At 41.9% G+C, this 23,125-nt stretch overlaps 1 protein-coding gene across 6 annotated transcripts in view; it reads right to left on the reverse strand.

Moving 5' to 3' along the window:
- Window positions 1–569: 569 nt before the first annotated feature.
- LOC124031240 (la-related protein 4-like) overlaps window positions 570–23,125 on the reverse strand; it is a 38,097-nt gene continuing 15,541 nt past the window's right edge. For 4 of the 6 annotated variants that reach the window (XM_046342291.1, XM_046342288.1, XM_046342290.1 and 1 more), the window contains 14 exons: window positions 20,155–20,230; window positions 18,358–18,494; window positions 16,480–16,583; window positions 16,067–16,177; window positions 15,178–15,231; window positions 10,631–10,843; window positions 8,081–8,187; window positions 7,592–7,633; window positions 6,702–6,938; window positions 6,235–6,286; window positions 5,964–6,128; window positions 5,642–5,769; window positions 5,332–5,521; window positions 570–5,143 (listed from right to left, as the gene is read on the reverse strand). In XM_046342291.1, the coding sequence (XP_046198247.1) occupies window positions 4,760–5,143; window positions 5,332–5,521; window positions 5,642–5,769; window positions 5,964–6,128; window positions 6,235–6,286; window positions 6,702–6,938; window positions 7,592–7,633; window positions 8,081–8,187; window positions 10,631–10,843; window positions 15,178–15,231; window positions 16,067–16,177; window positions 16,480–16,583; window positions 18,358–18,494; window positions 20,155–20,230 (2,000 nt within the window). In that variant the 3' untranslated portion in view covers window positions 570–4,759. The remainder of the gene's footprint in view (window positions 5,144–5,331; window positions 5,522–5,641; window positions 5,770–5,963; window positions 6,129–6,234; window positions 6,287–6,701; window positions 6,939–7,591; window positions 7,634–8,080; window positions 8,188–10,630; window positions 10,844–15,177; window positions 15,232–16,066; window positions 16,178–16,479; window positions 16,584–18,357; window positions 18,495–20,154; window positions 20,231–23,125) is intronic. The other 2 variants (XM_046342287.1, XM_046342289.1) reach the window with 2 other exon arrangements.

The following is a 23,125-nucleotide window of genomic DNA, read 5'->3' on the forward strand; positions in this document are numbered from 1 at the left end:
TTTTTATAGGGGCTGTCATGTTATTGGAGCAGCGTATTCAGTTATCAGCATTGTCATGAGAGATTCAAAACATGCGTACACACAAGGTCTACAAACAGCCTCCATATGACCAAAGAATACTTATTTCTTAGAGGTTAGAGGACCTTGTATGCCTTTTGGTTGTTATATGCTTTTGGAAACTCATGACTAATACTACACCCCCACCACGGCACATAATTCTGTATTTCACGTGAACAACAAATTCAATGGGATAACGAGCACCACGCATTTCTGCCTTCCCACTAAACCTGCCCTGCTCAAAATGAAAGTGAATTTGTTACTTTTACTTTGCAGAGAAGGAAAAGCTCAACACTGAGAAGGCACTAGAATTTTGGTTTGGCCTGAAACGTTTATTTGGACATGAAGAAAGGAGACTGTTAAAGTATAACTGGTGGAGACACACACACACACACTTTTAACACAGATGTCGGGGACAAGACCACAGAGCACTGCACACAAAACATTTAGAAATATACAGACGGCAAAATCATTGCAAGCACAGGACCCAGAATCAGCATCTAAGGCAAAAACAAGAAATATTTGTACTTTATTATTCTTTTAAGTTTTTGTTCAGACATCTATTAAATCAGTAATTCAGTGTCTCACATCCCACCCTCGTACGTTACCATGTCCCAGCTGCACACCCTCCAACGCCTTTGTCCCAGCAGGGAAGTGCTACAAAAACTAATCAAAACAGTTAAAGAAAAATAAAACCCTATTCCTGTAATAATTTCAGCAAACCTGCTAAACACCTTTTCTTCAATGTAGACATCTAAAATGATTTTACACTTTACAGGATTAAGAGATTATTTTCAAACAAAAGTTAGTGCATTTCATTCCACAACACCACTAGCTGCTCTTAACTTAGCCATTAATGGATGTAAAAATATAAAAAACATAGGCCCAGTGGTTAGATAGATAACATGTTACTGCACTGCTAGCACCCAGGCAGTGCACCGAATTCTCACTTTACCCAAGTAGCAAATCAGATAAGTTTTGGAAATACTACACACACACATATTTTGGGAAAAACACAAAAAATATTAAATGCATTGAAAGAAAAAGGGTACATCAGAGTACATAAACAAAATAAAGTCAAACTGAGGAACTCTTTCAAAAGATTTACTCAAATCTAAAATGTGCTTACTAATAGAGGGAGGAAAAAAACATGACCAAAGATTAGCCTTCTAGGCGCAAAATCTGTACAAGAACATTCAGACCACCTACACAAGTGGCCTTCCCTCAAATAGGACTACATTAATCAAGCATAACTGGCCAGTCGAGACAGGGAGCATTATCAATTAACTGACAGCTTTTCCATCCAACAGTAGGAGGGTTACGAGTTCTCCACATCCCACCCAGAAACAGTTGTGTTGGAGCAAGTTCCCAAGGTTGTCTTTTTGCCTGCTTGACTTTGGTCTGGATCATAGAGATCACACTGTTGTATCTGTGCCAATGAGGCCATCTCCATTTAAAGTAGTCAATTTTCTTCTGATATTGGAAAAAAAGTGTAAAGCTAAAATTGGCAACTTACCACCAGCTACAGTGTTGAAGTCTAGAAACAAATCTTGAGTAATTCATTTCTTGTGGCCGCTAGTTGGCGGTCAATGCTCTGATAATTGGTTGATTGCTCCCAATCCATAGGAATCCCCACCCAGTTTACTACTTTAAAATGGCAATGTCCATGCAAAAAAAGTTATTTTCACATAATGATCTCTATACATTTATGGTCTGGATAGTGTTCAACCCATTAATACACAAAGGCTGAATTATGAGTTTGCAGGCGCATAGAAAAGGAACAGATCTGAAGGTTGATGCCCCCCCATGTCAAGTCAACTCTCCTAATATTACGCAAACTTCCATTTTTCAAACAATGGACGTGTACGGAATTTAAAACAATCGTGATATATGCATTAAAATCTTCAAACAAAAGAAAACTAAGACAGTAAAGAGAAAATCCAAAAGTGAAATGTACAAGAGGAAAAAAGCAGCTAAATCATAATCCTATGAGTTAGCCAGACACCAAAACTCTAATATCTGACAGTCGCTCTGCCCTCAATCCCATCCCAAAATAACGTGACTCATCATTATCACCCTTCAGAATCTCTGCTCAATGAATCAACGGCAACATTGAAAAAGGATAACCCCAAAATGGACATGATCAGAGTTCGACAGCATTTCACGGACAAGAAAATAGCCCTCTGTACACGATAAGCACTAAACACCTACCAACACCACACCTGGAAGTCTCCAATGGCCACCCCTAATCTCCTACTGGGACAGGTTCGGTACTGCATGTTATCAACACACCTGGAAGTCTCCACTGGCCACCCCTAATCTCATACTGGGACAGGTTCGGTACTGCATGTTATCAACACACCTGGAAATCTCCACGGGCCACCCCTAATCTCATACTGGGACAGGTTCGGTACTGCATGTCATCAACTAAAAATTGAGAAATCAGAAGACTAACTGGACTCTTGCTGGGCTCTTTAAGTTAAAAAAAATAAATACGTTTATTTGCATTAAAAACGTAAAATTCCAGTGATCGCTGCTCTAAACCAGTAAGCTCCTTTATAGATTAATTCCCGATGCTAACAAATAAGAGAATGAGAACTGAATACGTTTACTTGACTTCAGGCCATTTTAAAATGAGCTATCCCGAATACATAGTACCAAAGTCTAGTTTCATGCTTGGGATCCCATTACTACTCTATAAAATACCATCTAACCTATTCTACATGATACAAGAGCTACCAAAATGCATGGCAGACTACTCTGGAACATGTTCACAGATATGATGGCATGTTGAAATGGCCAGATATCTGGGGTGGAAAGGTTTCTATTTGATGATAAAGATCACCTGTTCCATCAAGACATACATAGGAAGGTATATGTTAACGCCGGTATCCTGCATTTGACCACATAGGTACAATTAATTGTACATATTAATACAACAGGTTAAACTTTTATGCAAGACAAATAATTAAAACTACTCTTCTTAAAAGGACAATCAGCAGTTGAAACAGTGTTCTCCCTACCCTGTTACAGTAAAAAGCTGAGGGATGGGGTTGGAGAAATGTAACAGCTCAAATTCATAGACTGAGCTATGGATGCATAAAAATGACAGTTTTAACCATGTTTTGAGGCTATATAGATTTAGTCTGCATTTACTTTGTTTACAAACATTGGAGTAAAACAGGCTAATATTTTGGGTTCTGATGTGGTATGACAGTGGAACAAAGCTTTGATACTTGAAGAATCAAATTGGTACATAAATTAATAATAGGTCCAATAATGAATGTAGCAACTGCAGACTGCCCCTTTAAAAAGGCTACGTATAAAATGGCCAAATACATGATAACTGAACGTGTCAGGTGTCTACAATGCGAGTGCTGACTGCCTCAACTACCAAATACCTTCACTAAGGGATGACTCCTCCCTTTCTCATGAGCTGTTACCCATGACAACACTTCCTGATCCACTCAAATCCCAACCAATGGATTGGTGGGTCATGTTCATAACACACTGTAGCAAACCACTTTAAAAAATGTATTTAAACTTAAACCACTTTAAAAAAACAAAAGCAAGCAGTTCGTATGGGAACTACTGAACCTGATCCTGGATGGAGAGATTATGCACTAATGGTTGGCGCAATCGTCATTAACCAACCAAAGCATATTTTAACTAAACAGGATTGGCAGACAGTTGGGACCAACAACTCAAACATTTAACCATATGTTTCAAAGTAATAGGAAATGGGAGAGTGGAAAATATAACAATTCAGTGACCGACAGCCTGACTATCCAAACTTTCCCCCACATTTGCACAGTATCCAATCACCATTATCGTAAAGGTTTTAATGTCCTACTCAAGCAAGGGTATACCAAAAGTTTCCATCAACCGTGAAAATAAAATCATTGATTCTAATAAATTAATATTTTCCCATTGATTCTGAACACAAAATCATTCCAGACTCTTAGCTGACAGGCATCCAAGACTGTTTCTTCACCTAAAAGAAAGTGCAGCTTGACAGGCTTCCCAACTCACTCAATCTCTCAGAACAGTTCAAAACAGGCACTTCTCTAAAAACCATGTGGCCCTCTCGCTTCCAACCTACATAAAAACACATTTTATGAGCTATCCTTAGCCCTTCGCCAAAATAATCACTTGCCAACCCCTCCAACAACAAATTGCATCATATGTATCAACTCATAACGATGTCATATTGGTGGATGTCCACATCTTTTGCTGTGTCACATAATGACTAGATTTGCTAACAGCTCTTTTCTTTTTTTCCCCCTTTGCAACTACCAGTATTCTGGTGATACAAGGCATTACTGTACATTTGTCCCCCATCCCCCACTGACAGAAATCAAATGAACATAGATTTAGCAGTGGAGGGCCCAGCCTTCAAGCTAACCAAGGTGAGGCAGCATGTAAGCATCTCTCGCTATTCTTTCAAACAAGTCCTTCAGTTTATGATTTGTAACACTCGTGTCGGCCCCCTCTTAAAATGATTACCGCTTGCAGTCTTTCCTAAACAAAGGTCAGCGGATGTCCGACCGAGCTTCAGGGGGGTCTTTAAGATGAACGCGTTCTTTCATCCAATAACATATATATATTTATATATATATTTATCTCTTTACATATATATATACACACACACGTATATAGATTTGTGTTTGTTTTTCTGTTAGTCTGTTGGTTGTTGCTTAAACTACTTTGGTGACCGGGGGGGAATGTTCTGTTCCTTCCCGCTCCGTCTGGCCCAGCCCTGGGGGGAGATGCGGCGGCTCATGGACGCACCTCTCTGCTGATCCCGGTACTTTAGGCCCATCCCTCCGGATCGGGCAGGGCCATTAACCCCACAATATGAGCCAAGGGGATCAAGGTGGGGCTGGCCTTCTCCAGGCCGCTCGGATTTCTCAGGCCTATCCCCATCGCTGCTGGAGGTGGTGGCGGGCTCGTTGGCCTTGTTAACCCGCAGTTCACGCAGGGGTTGGCTGGCCGGGGAGGTGGGAGGGTTTGGGGAGGTGCTTGGCGCTGGGGGCTGGGTGGCTGGCCGCTTGCACATCTCAGCATAGCTCAGTTTCCTTGACTCCTGGTTGGATGGATGAATAGATGGATAGACAAAAAAGAGAATAGGGGAGGAGAGAAAATAGACATAGGATGACTAGGGCCTGACATCTCTTCATTAATCTCTATTTAACCAATTATGTTAACTGACAACATTCTATCCAATGCATTATGTATCCAGTGAAATCCACTAGGCAGTGAGTGAAGTCTTACCGGTGCAGGTGTGGTAGTGGCGGGAAATGGTGTTGCCGTGGAGATGGACTGACTGTGGGTGGGCGTAGGTTTGGTTGCAGCGGCGGGCTGTGAGGGGGTTGGCAGAGAAGAGGGTGGTGTGGGGGGTGGAGCCATCTCTTTTTGGACATGAGGCTCAGGCTTCTCCACTTTCTTCACCGGATGAGCAACACTGCACAGACAGGAGAGGAAAAGGTTACCAATAAGGTTCATTTCCAACAGTGAAATCATGTTGGATCATCAAAATCCCTACAGCAGATCTTTGCAGCCGTAAGCCAGAGGTAAACCATACCTTGGAACAAGGGGCTCCACAACCAGAGGGGTGGGGGGTTTGTGGGCCGGCACGACCTGACTGGGCGCACTCACAGCCTCCTTTTGGGCACTAGCAGGAGGGGCCACAGACTCCTTATTCACATCAGGCTGAAAATAAGAGTAATGAACATAGTTGACTTAAGAGGGGTGAAAGACATGATGTTTGGCTGAGGGACTAACTACAGTAAGAGGAATGTAAGAATTGGGATTAAGTGACAGACCAGACAAAAGTTATTATAGACCACTTCTTCCTGTCACATCAAGTGGTCAGGAGGCAAAAACTAACTAGGGTTTTTCCTCGCCTTGTCGCTGGTCACCTTGAGGCCTCGAACCACATCAGACATGCGAGTCTCTAGCACGGGCTCTCCCTGCATGCTGACCACACACCCAGGCAATGGAGGGAAGTTGGAGGTCGCCAGGTCAAACTTGGGCTGTGGAACCTTTATCTCACTCAGAGGGATGGGCCTCTGAACACCAAAACACAGAAGACACACATTTGACCATGTGGGTGAGATAGGGGGTATAAACCACACTAAACATGGGATAGAGGAAATTAAATGGCAGAAAACTGACCGTGATCCTCTCGTCCTCTCTCTTCCTCCGCATCCCTCTGTAGCTGCCTCTCCTACAACAGATAAACATGTTACACACAGCATAGAGATGATCATAAGCAAACATGTAATCGTTTGTTGGGGAGGCTTTGGATGGCCAAGACAGACCCGTTTGAACCCTCAGATCTCATAATCTTACCGCTCATCGGGTCAAGTGTAGAGACTAGTGACTTTGGGGGGATAGATAGAGATAGAGGAGAAAGAAAAAGGAGTGAAAGAAGGGGGTAGATGGATGGAGAGAGAGCGGAGAGAAAAGGGAAAACCCAAAAGTCTTCATCACTTCGTTTGAAGCACCTCTATGCGAATCGATTTGTCATCACTGGGTCAAAGCCATTTGATAAAGCCCAACAGGGACATGATCACATTTCATGTATGAGCAGGTTGTTGGGTGTGTGGATGGATGTATGAAGGGGCTCTGTGCAGACTGACCTGCCCCTGCCAGCAATGCCCAGGTCTCCATTGGGCATCCCCTCTGCAGCCAGTGGCAGGGTGTCCCTGAGGGTGGGGGGCACAGGGCCAGGCTCGGGGGTGCTACCCAGGGGAGGCCCTGCCGCCCGGGGAGGAAGAGCGCTGGAGGGGCCCGACAGGCCATCCACCAGGGGGGATACGGGGGTAACAGAGGGAGGGGTCTCGTCACATGGCCGGGGCTGGCTCTTCGCGTGGTTCCTGAGGAAAGGAAGATCAGTCAGTCATATCAACTTAACGAACTCAATGGCTCAAGCATAAATGCCATCTATCGTTCAGTCTAAAGATATGATCACAAAACAACTAGAGGGGTTCCAGTATGATTCATGCAGAGGATGAGGAGGACAGGACATTAAACATTAAAATGGTAAATGAAGGGGATTGTAAATATGCTCCTGTATAGAATACTAAGGGAATGGTTTTGGTTTTCTCAGCACAAGCTGAGGGTAATGAACTTGCTGGATCCCATATTCAAACAACAAATGTAAATGTAATTCATTTGAATTTTCTATTATTTTACTTTTAGATTTGTGTGTATTGTTGTGAATTGTTAGATACTACTGCACTGTTGGAGCTAGGAACCATTTCACGACACCCAAAATAACATCTGCATGTGACCAATAAAATGTGATCATAGTGTCATTTGTCAGTTACGCTAGCCATCTAACATATCAGTTGAGGGTTGCCATTCACCACCGTTCCCAAGGACACCCCAGTGTAGCATTATATGGATGGTTTAAAATCGGGATTAACATCGTAGCTTGTGAACACGTATGTTTTAGAATGACACTGGATGAAATGAAAGTGTGAGAGAGCATCAACTGATGACATGATTGATATCTGATCATTTATACCTGAAGGCATTGATTACATTCTTTCTAGAATAGAGGGGGACACTGTGGGGAGTAAGAGACAAACAGTTATTTATGACAGCAGATGATGCTTTGATGATGAACATAAATACCATTATGTGCACTAAATTACAGTGTCTGTTCAATTACAACAACCGTCCTGGTGCTAGTCAAACTGGCTTTTTAAAACATAATCTAATGTTGTAAGGCTGTGGATTAATTCACTGGACCACTTTGGACGGCCAAATAAGACGTTTGAACCCTCAGATCTCATAATCTTTACCGCTCATCGGGTGTAGAGATAGTGACTTTGGGGGGATAGATAGAGAGAGAAAGAAAGAAAGAGTGAAAGAAAGGAAAACCCAAAAGTCTTCATCACTTAGCTTGAAGCACCTCTATGCGCATCGATATGTCATCATTGGGTCAAAGCCATCTAATAAAACCTTCTGATGGAGCCGGATGGGGGTTCTTGCCCTGAGAGAAAACACCTACCGGTTTCTGTTGAAGGGCGGTCGTCCGAGGCCCAAGGGACTGGTGCCAGTCTTGTAGTTCCCAGCGGTGCTGAAGCCGTTCACAAAGCCACTGTTGGGGAACGGGGCCTGGAGAAAAAGCAGAAAACAAAATGTCGACCAGTCAAATCACCTCAGTTTTCTATGACACAGCTCTTACAAGATTAGCTGATCCTGACAGTGATACATTAGTAAATGTCATCCCCCCTCTGACCCCAGAGCGCAATGTGAAGGATGTGTGTTACAGCTGACGCAGGGTTAATTCACATGGGTCTGAACAAGACATGTTGAAGATTACGTCCACCATTCCTAAATCACCTACCCAGATCATCAGATCTCATAATCTTATTGCTCACTGGTGTGAAACAGGAAAGGAAGATTTGGGGGCATATATGAACCCAGAGTGGTTTGTCTCCCAGCCTGAACCCCTCTATGTGCATGGTTATGTCATCATTAGGTTCAGAGGTTTGTATTTATAGGAGCAATTTGCAGAAAAAAAGAATAATATGAATCATGTTCTAAAAATGTTTGTTCAGAATGATCATACAATTACATCTGAAACTTCAGTTCCTACAGGTACACCCAACACTTCTGTACCTATGGCAACTAACACACACTCTGGAGGGGCTGGTCATCCTAGGAATGAACAACAGTACTTCTAACCAAATCTAATTCAATACAAGTTACAGCTAGAGGTCGACATCTTGGCCATGTTCTGTTATAATCTCCACCCGGCACAGCCAGAAGAGGACTGGCCACCCCACATAGCCTGGTTCCTCTCTAGGTTTCTTCCTAGGTTTTGGCCTTTCTAGGGAGTTTTTCCTAGCCACCGTGCTTCTACACCTGCATTGCTTGCTGTTTGGGGTTTTAGGCTGGGTTTCTGTACAGCACTTTGAGATATCAGCTGATGTACGAAAGGCTATATAAATACATTTGATTTGACTGGTTAATTTGGGCCGATTTCAAGTTTTCATAACAATCGGAATTTTTGGACACCGATTATTTTTTTTACACCGTACACATTTGACTAGGCAAGTCAGTTAATAACTTATTTTCAATGACAGCCTAGGAGCGAGCGGTGGGTTAACTAACTGCCTTGTTCAGGGGCAAATTTGTACCTTGTCAGCTCCGGGATTCAATGCTCTAACCACCTGCCTCTCATTGCACTCCACGAAGAGCCTGCCTGTTACGCAAATGCAGTAAGAAGCCAAAGTAAGTTGCGAGCTAGCATTAAACTTATCAATCATAATCACTAGTTAACTACACATGGTTGATGATATTACTACTTTATATAGCGTGTCCTGCGTTGCATATAATCGATGCAACGGAGGGGGATAATTCAACAACGGCGCATTTGCAAAAAAAGCACAATCGTTGAACGGCTGCACCAAACCATGCAACAGTTTGGGCCGCCTGGCTCGCTGCGAACTAATTTGCCAGAATTTGACGTAATTATGACATAACATTGAAGGTTGTGCAATGTAACAGCAATATTTAGACTTAGGGATGCAACCCGTTAGATAAAATACGGAACGGTTCCTTATTTCACTGAAATAATAAACGTTGTTTTCGAAATGATAGTTTCCAGATTCGACCATATTAATAACCAAAGGCTCGTATTTCTGTGTGTTATGTTATAATTAAGCCTATGATTTGATATTTGATAGAGCAGTCCGACTGGGAGATGGTAGGCAGCAGCAGGCTCGTAAGCATTCATTCAAACAGCACTTTCATGCGTTTTGCCAGCAGCTCTTCGCAATGCTTCAAGTATTGCGCTGTTTATGACTTCAAGCCTATCAACTCACGAGATTTGGCTGGTGTAACCGATGTGAAATGGTTAGCTAGTTAGCGGGGTGCGCACTAATGGCGTTTCAAATGTCACTCGCTCTGAGACTTGGAGTAGTTGTTCCACTTGCTCTGCAAGGGCCACAGATTTTGTGGCGCGACGGGTAACGATGCTTCGAGGGTGGCTGTTTTCGATGTGTTCCTGGTACGAGCCCAGGTAGGGGCAAGGAGGGGGACGGAAGCTATACTGTTACACTGGCATAACTAAAGTGCCTATAAGAACATCCAATCGTCAAAGGTATATGAAATACAAATGGTAGAGAGAGAAATAGTCCTATACATACTATATTAACTACAACCTAAAACCTCTTACCTTGGAATATTGAAGACTCATGTTAAAAGGAACCACCAGCTTTCATATGTTCTCATGTTCTGAGCAAGGAACTTAAATGTTAGCTTTTTTTTTACATGGCACATATTGCACTTTTACTTTCCTCTCCAACACTTTGTTTTTGCATTATTTAAACCAAATTGAACATGTTTCATTATTTATTTGAGGCTAAATTGATTGATGTATTATATTAAAGTTCAAATAAGTGTTTATTCAGTATTGTTTTAAGTGTCATTATTTCAAATAAATAAAAAACATTTATATACATAAATCGGCCGATACCGAAAATGTATCGGTATTGAAAAATCATAATGGTCGACCTCTAGTTACAACAGGAAAAAATCAAGCGGGCCTCACCAGCGGGGTCTGGAAGTAAGGGGCAGGCGATGGGTTCCAGGTGGGTGGCACCAGGGGGTAGAGTGGGTACTGCTGCTGGGGGCTGAATACCTGCTGCATGTAGAGGTGCGTTGAGTTATACTGGGACTGGCCCTGCTGGCTGTACACACTGGAGTTCGGTACACTACGGTAGCCATTCTTCGCAAAGAATGTGTTGATGGCCTTGATACGAGCCTAGACAGAGCAAGAGAGCGACAGGAAGATGTGTAAAGGACTGGAAATGGAGAGTATGAACACGACATGTAAACACAATGTACAGTAAAATAACCATTGACATTACATCGTCTCCCCACACTGCCATTCACAGAGAAGGAAAGAGGCCATGCTCCTTGTTCCCCTCAGATCTCATAATCTCACGGTCATTAGGTCAGTCACACTGTGCTGACGGAGGGAGGGAGAGGACGATGAAGAGGGAGGACGAAAAAGGGAGGGAAAGTTAGAGAGGAGGAGAGGGTAGTGATTTAGAGATGAGAGCCCTCCACAGCCACAGTGCTCCTGGGTCCTTCCAAGCGCGATACTGATCATCACCGGGGGTACCGCTTTTTCCAGCCTTAAACATCATGCAAGTCAAATCATAGTTCTGGAGTTTGAGGCATTAAGCTACTCAATTTAGCACAACAATCAAATTCACATTGTTAGCAACCTAAATGATAACCATTTGAAATTGAGCCTGAATGTGTTATGCCAGATACATTTAATGACAATACTGGCAATCAACTACTGCTAAAGAAGAGTGGTTGAATGAAATGTGGACAATGTCATAACATCTTGAATGGGGGAGATGACTGGAGATTGAGTTCAGACCAGTTTAGAACAGACCAAGACCGAGAATGCTGGCTGGACTTACTCCTTCCTTTTCAGACGCTTATATAGGCACAAACTCAAGGCGACCTTACTGTCGTGCAGCCACAGCTCAGCCACGTGCTCTCAACAAGACAGCAACCCCCTTTTACAAGTCACTGACCTGACCGCATAACAGCTGACTCCAAAACAGTCTGAGGTAGTCCACACAGCACTGCTTCCCCCCACTCCTATCATCTGATCTCAGAGTTATACCGTTGACTAATGTTACGCATTGCCCCTCCTTGACCAAACTAAATCTTAAAGGAGCCATTTCGGTCCCAACAGAATAAAAATACAATTATTTATAATGCACACATTGAATCATAGAATTTATAAACTTTAACTTTTATTTCAAAATTTTAAACTGACTTGAGTGAACCCCATCAGCTATATTGGTGCCGTGATGTCTGAGTATGAGGTCAAAGAGTGGTGAAATGTAACCAATGTCCTCTCTCTTTTGATGAGTAACCTTGCTGGAGACTTGTTAGCTTCCTGTACTCATCCCTATAGGCTTTAGTTAAGTTGGCCAACAGTACTGTACAGGACACGGTTCACACCCAGTCAATCACAAGAGCAAGATTAATTAAGGAGTGGAAATGCTAATATATAATATAATAATAATAACATGCTATCCTTAACCTCTAGGCTAGGGGGCAGTATTTTCACATCCGGATGAGAAGTGTGCCCAAAGTAAACTGCCTGCTACTCAGGCCCAGAAGCTAAGATATGCATATTAGTAGATGTGGATAGAAAACGGTTTGAATGATGTCTGAGTAATACAGACCTTATTTCACAAAACATCCAGGATTTTTTTTTTTATGTCACTCTTTTCAATGAGTTTCCTATGTGGATCGAGATTTCTAAGGCACTTGCTTGCAGTTCCTTTCGCTTCCACTGGATGTCAACAGTCTTTCGAAATTGGTTGATGTTTTTCCCTTTGAGAAATGAAGAAGTAGGGCTGTTCAGAACGAGGATCGAGTCTAGTGTACTGTTGCGGTTGGGGCACGCGACCTGAAAGCTCACTCTCTACTTTGTTTTTATCCACTATGGAAAGCAGTTATGTTATCGATTATTTACGTTAAAAAATACCTAGCTGGATTAGGAAAGGTGTTTGAAATGTTTGGACAAAGATTACAGATAATTTATTAGATATTTTGTAGTCATGTTACGCAAGTTGGAACCAGTGTTTCTCTGGCTCAAACACACCAAATAAATGGACATTTTGGAGATATAACGATGGAATTAATCAAACAAAAGGACAATTTGTGATGTTTATGGGACATATTGGAGTGCCAACAGAAGAAGCTCTTCAAAGGTAAGGCACAAATGATAGTTATGAGTTTTGTGTCGTGCCTGGCGGGATGAAATACACTGCTCAAAAAAATTAAGGGAACACTAAAATAACACATCCTAGATCTGAATGAATTAAATATTCTTATTAAATACTTTTTTCTTTACAGTTAAATGTGCTGACAACAAAATCAGACAAAAATTATCAATGGAAATCAAATGTATCAACCCATGGAGGTCTGGATTTGGAGTCACACTCAAAATTAAAGTGGAAAACCACACTACAGGCTGATCCAACTTTGATGTAATGTCCTTAAAACAAGTCAAAATGAGGCTCCGTAGTGTGTGTGTGGCCCCACGTGCATGTATGACCTCCCTACAACGCCTGGGCATGCTCCTGATGAGGTGGCGGATGGTCTCCTGAGGGATCTCCTCCCAGACCTGGACTAAAGCATCCACCAACTCCTGGACAGTCTGTGGTGCAACGTGGCGTTGGTGGATGGAGCGAGACATGATGTCCCAGATGTGCTCAATTGGATTCAGGTCTGGGGAGAAGGGGGGCCAATCCATAGCATCAATGCCTTCCTCTTGCAGGAACTGCTGACACACTCTAGCCACATGAGGTCTAGCATTGTCTTGCATTAGGAGGAATCCAGGGCCAACCGCACCAGCATATGGTCTCACAAGGGGTCTGAGGATCTCATCTCTGTACCTAATGGCAGTCAGGCTACCTCTGGCGAGCACATGGAGGGCTGTGCGGCCCCCCAAAGAAATGCCACCGCCAAACCGGTCATGCTGGAGGATGTTGCAGGCAGCAGGTTCTCCACGGTGTCTCCAGACTCTGTCACGTCTGTCACATGTGCTCAGTGTGAACCTGCTTTCATCTGTGAAGAGCACAGGGCGCCAGTGGCGAATTTGCCAATCTTGGTGTTCTCTGGCAAATGCCAAACGTCCTGCACGGTGTTCCCCCACCTGTGGATGTCAGGCCCTCATACCACCCTCATGGAGTCTGTTTCTGACCATTTGAGCAGACACATGCACATTTGTGGCCTGCTGGAGGTCATTTTGCAAGGCTCTGGCAGTGCTCCTCCTTGCACAAAGGCGGAGGTAGCGGTCCTGCTGCTAGGTTGTTGCCCTCCTACGGCCTCCTCCACATCTCCTGATGTACTGGCCTGTCTCCTGGTAGCGCCTCCATGCTCTGGACACTACGCCGACAGACACAGCAAACCTTGCCACAGCTCGTATTGATGTGCCATCCTGGATGAGCTGCACTACCTGAGCAACTGGTGTGGGTTGTAGACTCCATCTCATGCTACCACTAGAGTGAAAGCACCGCCAGCATTCAAAAGTGACCAAAACATCAGCCAGGAAGCAAAGGAACTGAGAAGTGGTCTGGTCACCACCTGCACAACCACTCCTTTATTGGAGGTGTCTTGCTAATTGCCTATAATTTCCACCTGTTGTCTATTCTATTTGCACAACAGCATGTGCAATTTATTGTCAATCAGTGTTGCTTCCTAAGTGGACAGTTTGATTTCACAGAAATGTGATTGACTTGGAGTTACATTGTGTTGTTTAAGTGTTCTCTTTATTTTTTTGAGCAGTGTATGATTGTGTGTTTGACGGGGCGCTGTCCTCAGAAAATTGCATGGTTTGCTTTCGCCGTAAATACTTTTTGTAATCGGACACCGTGGCTGGATCAACAAGTCGTCAAGCGTTAATTTGACATATTCCATGTGTATTTTCAAGAATGTTAAATATTTACAATTCTGTAGTTTGAATTTGGCGCCCTGCACTTTCACTGGATGTTGGTCAGGTTGGATGGTAGCGTCCCATCTAGCCTAGGGGTTAAGAAGGTCTATGACAGGGCTACTCAACTAAATTGTAATGGGGGCCAAATTGCAGTTTTTGTCACACTCCCTTTTAATGTGTCCATAGAGGGGAACAGAACGAGTATGTTCCAGAGAGTCGTAGCTTTCAGGAATGGGGTGATAAAGGCTTATAACCCAAACGCTAGAGGCAAATTCATTGGAAGAAAATGAATGAATCATGCCAAATAGCAAAACTGAATATGAAACTTGGTCAACTTGAAATTAGTTTGTAAACTTTATACACAGACAATGAATGCAATATTAACCATATTGAAACAAAATATTTAAATATTGAATTTTAAAACTGAATGCAATATTCATTCAATTCAGTTTCAAATCATGAAATACAAGTTTAACTTATGAACTCAATTTGTGCATTACTAATGCAGAAATATTCAACAACTTTAAAAATATTGAATTCAAATACATTTTCTGTTGGCACTGAAATCACTTAATAGAAAAGCAGCATGTCTCACATAAGAAAGGAACAGTACATGTACTCACCATGATGGGTTTTCCCTGAAACGTTTTCACATCTTCCCTTAGATATATGTGTGCCTGAGGAAGAAGAGGAAAAACAAAGTACTGTGAGAGAGCCGGACAATACCTTTTCACATGTAGGAGATATGATTACATGTCTAAATAGCTTTTCTTTTATATACAACTTGCAGACATAGCAGCAGCATCAACCCCACAAACAGAAAAGAGCCTCCAAGTACAAACGAACCAGGGGCCTGCCAGTTCATTTGTCTTTGACCAATCAAATCAGATCTTTTTCCAGAGCTGATCTAGTTGGTGAAAAAATATCAGAATGGGCTACCTGTGTAAACACAGCTTTTCACTAGGCTGGTAAACTATACTGAACAAAAATAAACATGGAACAATTTCAAAGATTTTACTGAGTTACAGTTCATAAGGAAAATCAGTCAATTGAAATAAATACATTAGGCCCTAAACTACAAATTTCCCATGACTGGGCAGGGGCGCATTTTAGAGTGGCCTTTTTCTGTCCCCAGCACAAGGTACACCTGTGTAATGACCATGCTGTTTAATCAGTTTCTTGATGAGCCACATCAGTCAGGTGGATGGATTATCTTGGCAAAGAGAAATGCTTACTAACAGGGATGTAAACAAATTTGAGACGAATAAGCTTTTTGTGCGTAAGGAAAATGTCAGGGACCAACACTTGACGTGGCATTCATATTTTTGTTCAGTATAGATCAATCAACAGAACTGTGTTGGTTTGATTGAACTAACAAATAGGAAATTACATTTATACAATATCAGAAGACAAATAGCAAAAAAACATGTGCAAATTCAACACACATGCAGTGAACTTTGAATAAGGACATTTTCACTGACTGACAACAGAGTGTGGAAAGTGCAACGATACCTGCTGTGCATCAGTGTCCGACTGGAATGTGATATACCAGTTGTTGTTGGCCGCAAATTCAACACTCATCACCTTGGGACAGTTTTCATTCTTAAAGAGGGCCTCCACTTCCTGAGGAAATAGAGAGAAGATGAGGGTGTTAGAACTCTAAGAAAGGTTCTGCAACAAAATAAATGATATTGTTCACAGGTAATGCGCAAATGGCTACACCAGCATTTCCCAAACTCGGTCCTAGTGACCCCAAGGGGTACATTTTTAGTTTTTAGCCCAAGTACTACACAGCTTATTCAAATCAAAGCTTGATGATTACTTGGTTATTTGAATCAGCTGTGTAGTGCTAGGGCAGTGGGCTACATTGAACGTTTTTTCAGGTTTACCTTTAACACAAAAAAGCTAATTCTAAATTTTGTTACCTCTACAGGTGTGGTCTCTGGCACCTCCCTCAGAATGATGATGCAGCGCTTGTGATTGGGCCGAACCTTTTCCCCCATCTCATCAACTTGCACCATGGGCGAGGCTGAAACCACACACAGAAATATATCAAATTTACTAGTGCCTTTTCAAATAATGACTCAGTGAGGATTATTTGCTCTCATTTGAGTGAGTTTGCTCCCAAAGCCAGGTTCATGGCATACCTACCCCAAAGTGCTTGAAAACCCTCACTCAACTTTAACATGGATCATGTGTCTCACCTACTTAATGCTGCTCCCATGAATTACTACTATGACCGTGCCTTCAGAAAGTATCCACACCCCTAGACTTTTCCCACATTTTGTTGTGTTACAGCCTGAATTTAAAATTGATGAAATTCAGATTGTGTGTCACTGGCCTACACACACACACACCTATACCACACATACAATGATGTGCAAGGTCCCTCAGTTGAGTAGTGAATTTCAAGCACAAATTCAACCAAAACACCAGGGAGGTTTTCAAATGCCACAAAAGGGCACATATTGGTAGATGGGAGAAGTAAAAAAGCAGACATTGAATATCCCTTTGAGCATGGTGAAGTTATTAATTACGCTTTGGATGGCGTATCAATACAGCCAGCCACTACAAAGATACAGGCGTCCTTCCCAACTCAGTTACCGTAGAAGGGGTAAACCGTTCAAGGATTTCACCAAGAGGGCAATGATTAATAGGATGGATCAACAACATTCTAGTTACTCCACAATACTAACTTAAATGACAGAGCGAAAAGGAGGAAGCCTGTACAGAATAAAAATATTACAAAACATGTATCCTGTTTGCAATAAGGAACTAAAGTAAAACTGCAAAAGAAATCCATAGAAATGAACTTTGTCCTGAATACAAAGCGTTATGCTTGGGGCAAATCAAACACGTCACTGAGTACCATATTTTCAAGCATGGTGGTGGCGTATGCTTTTCACCGGCAAGGACTAGGGAGTTGTTTTTTTTGGGGGGGGGGGGGGGGGGGAGAGAGAAAAGGAGCTAGGCACGGGTAAAATCCTAGTTATAAACCTGGTTCAGTCTGCTTTCTAACAGACACTGGGAGACAAATTAACCTTCTAGCAGGACAATAACCTAAAACATAAGGCCAAATATACACTGTAGTTGCTTACCAAGACAACAATGAATGTTCCTATGTGGTCTAGTTACAGTTTTGACTTAAATTGCCTTGAAAATCTATGGCAAGATTTGAAAATGGCTGTCAAGCAATGATCGACAACCAACTTGACAGAGCTTGAAGAATTTTTCAAAGAATGGACAAATATTGTACAATCCAGTTGTGCAAAGCTCTTCGAGACATACGCAGAAAGACTCAGCTGTAATCACTGCCAAAGGTGATTCTAACATGTGTTGACTGAGGGGTGTGAACACCTATGTAAATGACATTCAATTTTTAATAGATTTGAAAAAAATGTGTCAATATAGGGTATTGGGTAGATGGGTGTCAAATATATTTAATCCATTTGGAATTCAGGCTGTAACAAAAATGTGGAATAAGTAATTTGTCATTTTGTAGGGACTAAGTATATTGTTATAAGTTTGACTACCACAATTCTTCTCAATACTATTACTAATTAATCTAACAAAGCAGTTCTAGCCACCACTAATCTCGTTCCCAGCCATGTGTCAACACAACATCTGGTATGAGGCTACAACTTGTGCTAAGTGATTTTTAGCTTGGGTAGAAATCCTGCAACCTGAGCTTGTTTCTGACCAGTCATGTAGCAGGCTACAGTATAAGCCTGTCCAGGGAGGCTATTTCCACAGTTCTCCCCACTCCTAATAGGGTCAAAGGTGAGGTGGGTTTTTGTTCATACCTCGTAGTACCTCCAGGATGAGGTCCATGTCGGTAGTGAGGACCTTGATGCCCTCAATGCTGGCGATGGTCCAGATGGGGACAAAGTGATCACTATCCATCTGGGACATCAGGTACAGATCCTTGGACAGATTCTCTCTGAAGACAGAAGAGGGCATGAGAAACCAACAAGCCATGTTTGTTACATGCTATGGGGAGCTAAGATACATTTGTGCTCCGTTTCTTGAAGCTGGGCGTAAGACACATTTTACAACTCCACAGGAGAGGCATTTTAAAGTGAAACCTTTATCCCCATCTAAATGCATTTATTTTTTGAACATGTCAACTTTCATGTGCCTGAATAAAAACACCTCAAACTGTAAATATAAAAACGTGAATCAGAAAGCTGTTTAGTCATGGAGAAAATCCAGAATCTTACATAGCCATGATTGGTTGAGATAATGGGGGGACTGGAACATTCATGAGTCTGTTCTGTCACTCAAGGCTTCTGTCAAATGGCAGGCCCTGCTACCACGGATATTTGAACGAGCCATAGATCATTAGATGTACCAATATTTTCATCATGGACAACATGCAGTTTAGTTGTAGCTACAGCTTTCAATAACAATGTTGAATACAGCTGCTGGTATCGACACAGTGCTGTCTTCTATGGCAAAAGCAGTCTGGTTGAACCATAGTGGGAAGGATTAATATGTTTTAGTCTGCTGTGAATCATCATAATCCATACATAAGCGTCTACAGTTAAAATGTCAAGCTAGCTACATGTGCATACGATATTGGCTCAACTGTATCGAAAGGTTGTATTCATTGCAAGCTATTGTTAGCTATCTAGCCTCAGTTGCAAACAGGTAACATTATAGCCAGCTTGCTAGCTGAGCTGGCCAGGTGATTTCTGCTGTTAATGTTGATTGCCGATGTGCTAAGCCATGCATGATGCCAATCTTCGTCATACAGTGCATTCAGAAAGTATTCAGACCCCTTAACGTTTTCCACTTTGTTACGTTGGATTAAATTGTTTTTTTCCCCCCTCAACCTACACACAACACAACACCCCATAATAACAAAACAAAAAGCCTTTTTCTCTAAATGGGATTATACATCTAGCAACTTCTTAAGCAGGATTACTTATATGTTTCCTCCAATTATAGTGTATGACATACAATTTTTAAGGTCCGATTCTACTTTTATCCAACGTTTAAAAAAATAATAACATTTCCAATTTGGGAACATGAGACTAAAAAGAGGTGGTATACATTCATGTTCCCATGTTTATTTTCCTTGTTCCCCTCAAAGACCTCAATCATTAGGTCAGTCACACTGTACTGATGAAGAGGAAAGAGGGAGAGTTGGAAGCGGTGTAGAGGGAGTAGGAAAGTTAAAGGGTGAAGCGATTTATAGAGATGAAGAGGACAATCCTCCAGTCACAGTGCTCCTGGGTCCTTCAAAGCGCGATACTGATCATCCCCGGGAGTACAGCTTTTGTTCAAATCCAAGGTCTGCTTGATTCATTACATAAACCATCACACAACATCTAGAATTGCTTAGGTCAGTAAGAGACATTGCAATTCCGACTGCAGATAGCCTAGTGGTTCGAACATTGGGTCAGTAACCAAAAGGTTGCTAGATCGAATCCCCGAGCTGACAAGGTCAAATTCTGTCATTCTGCCCCTGAACAAAGGCAGTTAACCCACTGTTCGTAGGCAGTCATTGACTTGCCTAAAGTCAGTTAAAATATGTTTTAATTAAAGTTATAACAACCATTTAAAAACAGGCTCTTCGATAGCAGTTCACTACTTACCTTGAGAAGCAAAACTCCAGCTGTTTCTTCAGAGACTCTCTCAGGCTCTCTTCAGAGAGGGGCTGCTGTTCCTCCACTGCACACACACAATTTCATATAACAATTCATGTTTGGGTATAGGCTGCAAAGCTACAAGTTTTATTCCTTGTGCATAACAACTGTTACCAAAGCCATACATCTGATCGATACCATTGGTTATCAATATTCAATTAATTCAGGCAGCACTAAATGACAATACTTCATGAAAGGCAAAACTGAGAAAATGTAGTTTAACTTGGTTTTATTTGTCACATTTACAGTGCAATGCTTCACTTCCCCACACTGCAGTATTCAACATTAAACTAATGATACAATTAAAGAGAGGAAGCCAAATACAGGGTCATTACCAGTAGCAAATTCACAATGTGCAGCGATACTGAGTATTTGAGGTAGATATGTACATGTAGGCAGGAATTAGGAAAAAGTAACTGGTAGCAGGATAAATAATAATGGTAAACAGTTTGGCAGCAGCTAAGTGGTGAGTGTGTCAGTGCAAAATGTCAGCATAGGTGTGAAAGCAAATATACATGTAAACAGTGCTGAAAATATAATAATAATAAATGCCATTTAGCAGACGCTTTTATCCAAAGCGACTTACAGTCATGTGGCGACTTAAAAAGTGACTGGCAGCAGGACACACATTCAAAAGTTTGGAGTCACTTAGAAATGTCCTTGTTTTTGAAAGAAAAGCAAATTGTCCATTAAAATAACATCAAATTGATCAGAAATACAGTATAGACATTGTTAATGTTGTAAATGACTATTGTAGCTGGAAATGGCAGATTTTTAATCCAATATCTACATAGGCCCATTATCAGCAAACATCACTCCTCTGTTCCAATGGCACTGTGTTGGCAAATTCAAGTTCATCATTGTAAAAGGCTAATTGATCATTAGAAAACCCCTTTGCAATTATGTTAGCACAGCTGAAAACTGTTGTTCTGATTAAAGAAGCAAAAAAACATCCTGGAGTCGCCTCTTCACAGTTGACTTTGAGACTGGTGTTCTGCGGGTACTATTTAATGAAGCTGCCAGTTGAGGACTTGTGAGGAGTCGGTTTCTCAAACTAGACACTCTAATGCACTTGTCCTCTTGCTCAGTTGTGCACCGGGGCCTCCCACTCCTCTTTCTATTCTGGTTAGAGACAGTTTGCACTGTTCTGTGAAGGGAGTAGTTCACAGCGTTGTACGAGATATTCAGTTTCTTGGCAATTTCTCGCATGGAATAGCTTTCATTTCTCAGAACAAGAAGACTGACGAGTTTCAGAAGAAAGTTTTGTTTCTGGCCATTCTGAGTCTGTAATCGAACTCGCAAATGCTGATGCTACAGATACTCAACTAGTCTAAAAAGGTGGCCAGTTTTATTATTTCTTTAAAATCAGCACAAGTTTCCAGCTGTGCTAACATAATTGCAAAGGGATTTTCTAATGATCAATTAGCCTTTTAGAATTATACACTTGAATGAGCTAACACTTGAATGAGCTAACACTTGAATGAGCTAACACTTGAATGAGCTAACACTTGAATGAGCTAACACTTGAATGAGCTAACACTTGAATGAGCTAACACTTGAATGAGCTAACACTTGAATGAGCTAACACTTGAATGAGCTAACACTTGAATGAGCTAACACTTGAATGAGCTAACACTTGAATGAGCTAACACTTGAATGAGCTAACACTTGAATGAGCTAACACTTGAATGAGCTAACACTTGAATGAGCTAACACTTGAATGAGCTAACACTTGAATGAGCTAACACTTGAATGAGCTAACACTTGAATGAGCTAACACTTGAATGAGCTAACACTTTAATGAGCTAACACTTTAATGAGCTAACACTTTAATGAGCTAACACTTTAATGAGCTAACACTTTAATGAGCTAACACTTTAATGAGCTAACACTTTAATGAGCTAACACTTTAATGAGCTAACACTTTAATGAGCTAACACTTTAATGAGCTAACAACGTGCCATTGGAACAGGAGTGATGGTTGCTGATAATGGGCCTCTGTACGCCTATGAAAATATACCTTTTAAAAACTCTGCCGTTATCAAGCCACAATAGTCATTCACAACATTAACAATGTCTACACTACGTTATTTTAATGGAGAAAAATAAATAATTGCTTTTCTTTCAAAAACAAGGAAATTTCTAAGTGACCCCAAACTTTTGAACGGTAGTGTGTGTGTACGGTAATAAAACAGTACAATATCCATTCAGGTTTTTTTCTGCATAGAAAGTCTTGGGTGGGCCGCCTAAATGTTTTTTCAGACCGCCTACGTACAAAATAAAATTTTGCTCACACACTACTTGACCAACAGTGTGTGAACACCTGCTCGACGAACATTCATTTCAAAACCATGGGCATTAATACGGAGGTGGTTTCCACTTTGCCGCTATAACAGCCTCCACTCTTCTGGAAGGCTTTCCACTAGATGTTGGAACATTTCTGCGGGGACTGGCTTCCATTCAGCCACAAGAGCATTAGTGAAGTCGGGCACTGATGGTGGACAATTAAGACTGGCTCGCAGTCGGCATTCCAATTAATCCCAAAAGTGTTCGGTGAGGTTGAGGTCAGGGCTCTGTGTGGCATTCAAGTTCTTCCACACAGATAGACAAACCATTTCTGTATGGACCTCGTTTTGCCAAATGGTGAAGCGTGATTAATCACTCCAGAGAACGTGTTTCCACTGCTCCAGAGTCCAATGGCAGCAAGCTTTACACCACTCCAGCCAACGATTGGAATTGCGCATAGTGATCTTCGGCTTGTGTGCGGCTACTCGGCCACGTTAACACATTTCCCGACAGTTATTGTGCTGGTGTTTCTTACAGGCGCAGTTTGGAACTCTGTAGTGAGTGTTGCATCCGAGGACATACGATTTTTACATGGTCCAGTTCTGTGAGCTTGTGTTGCCTACCACTTCGCGAC

The sequence above is a fragment of the Oncorhynchus gorbuscha genome, linkage group LG03 (assembly GCF_021184085.1).
Source record: "Oncorhynchus gorbuscha isolate QuinsamMale2020 ecotype Even-year linkage group LG03, OgorEven_v1.0, whole genome shotgun sequence".
NCBI lineage: Eukaryota > Metazoa > Chordata > Actinopteri > Salmoniformes > Salmonidae > Oncorhynchus > Oncorhynchus gorbuscha.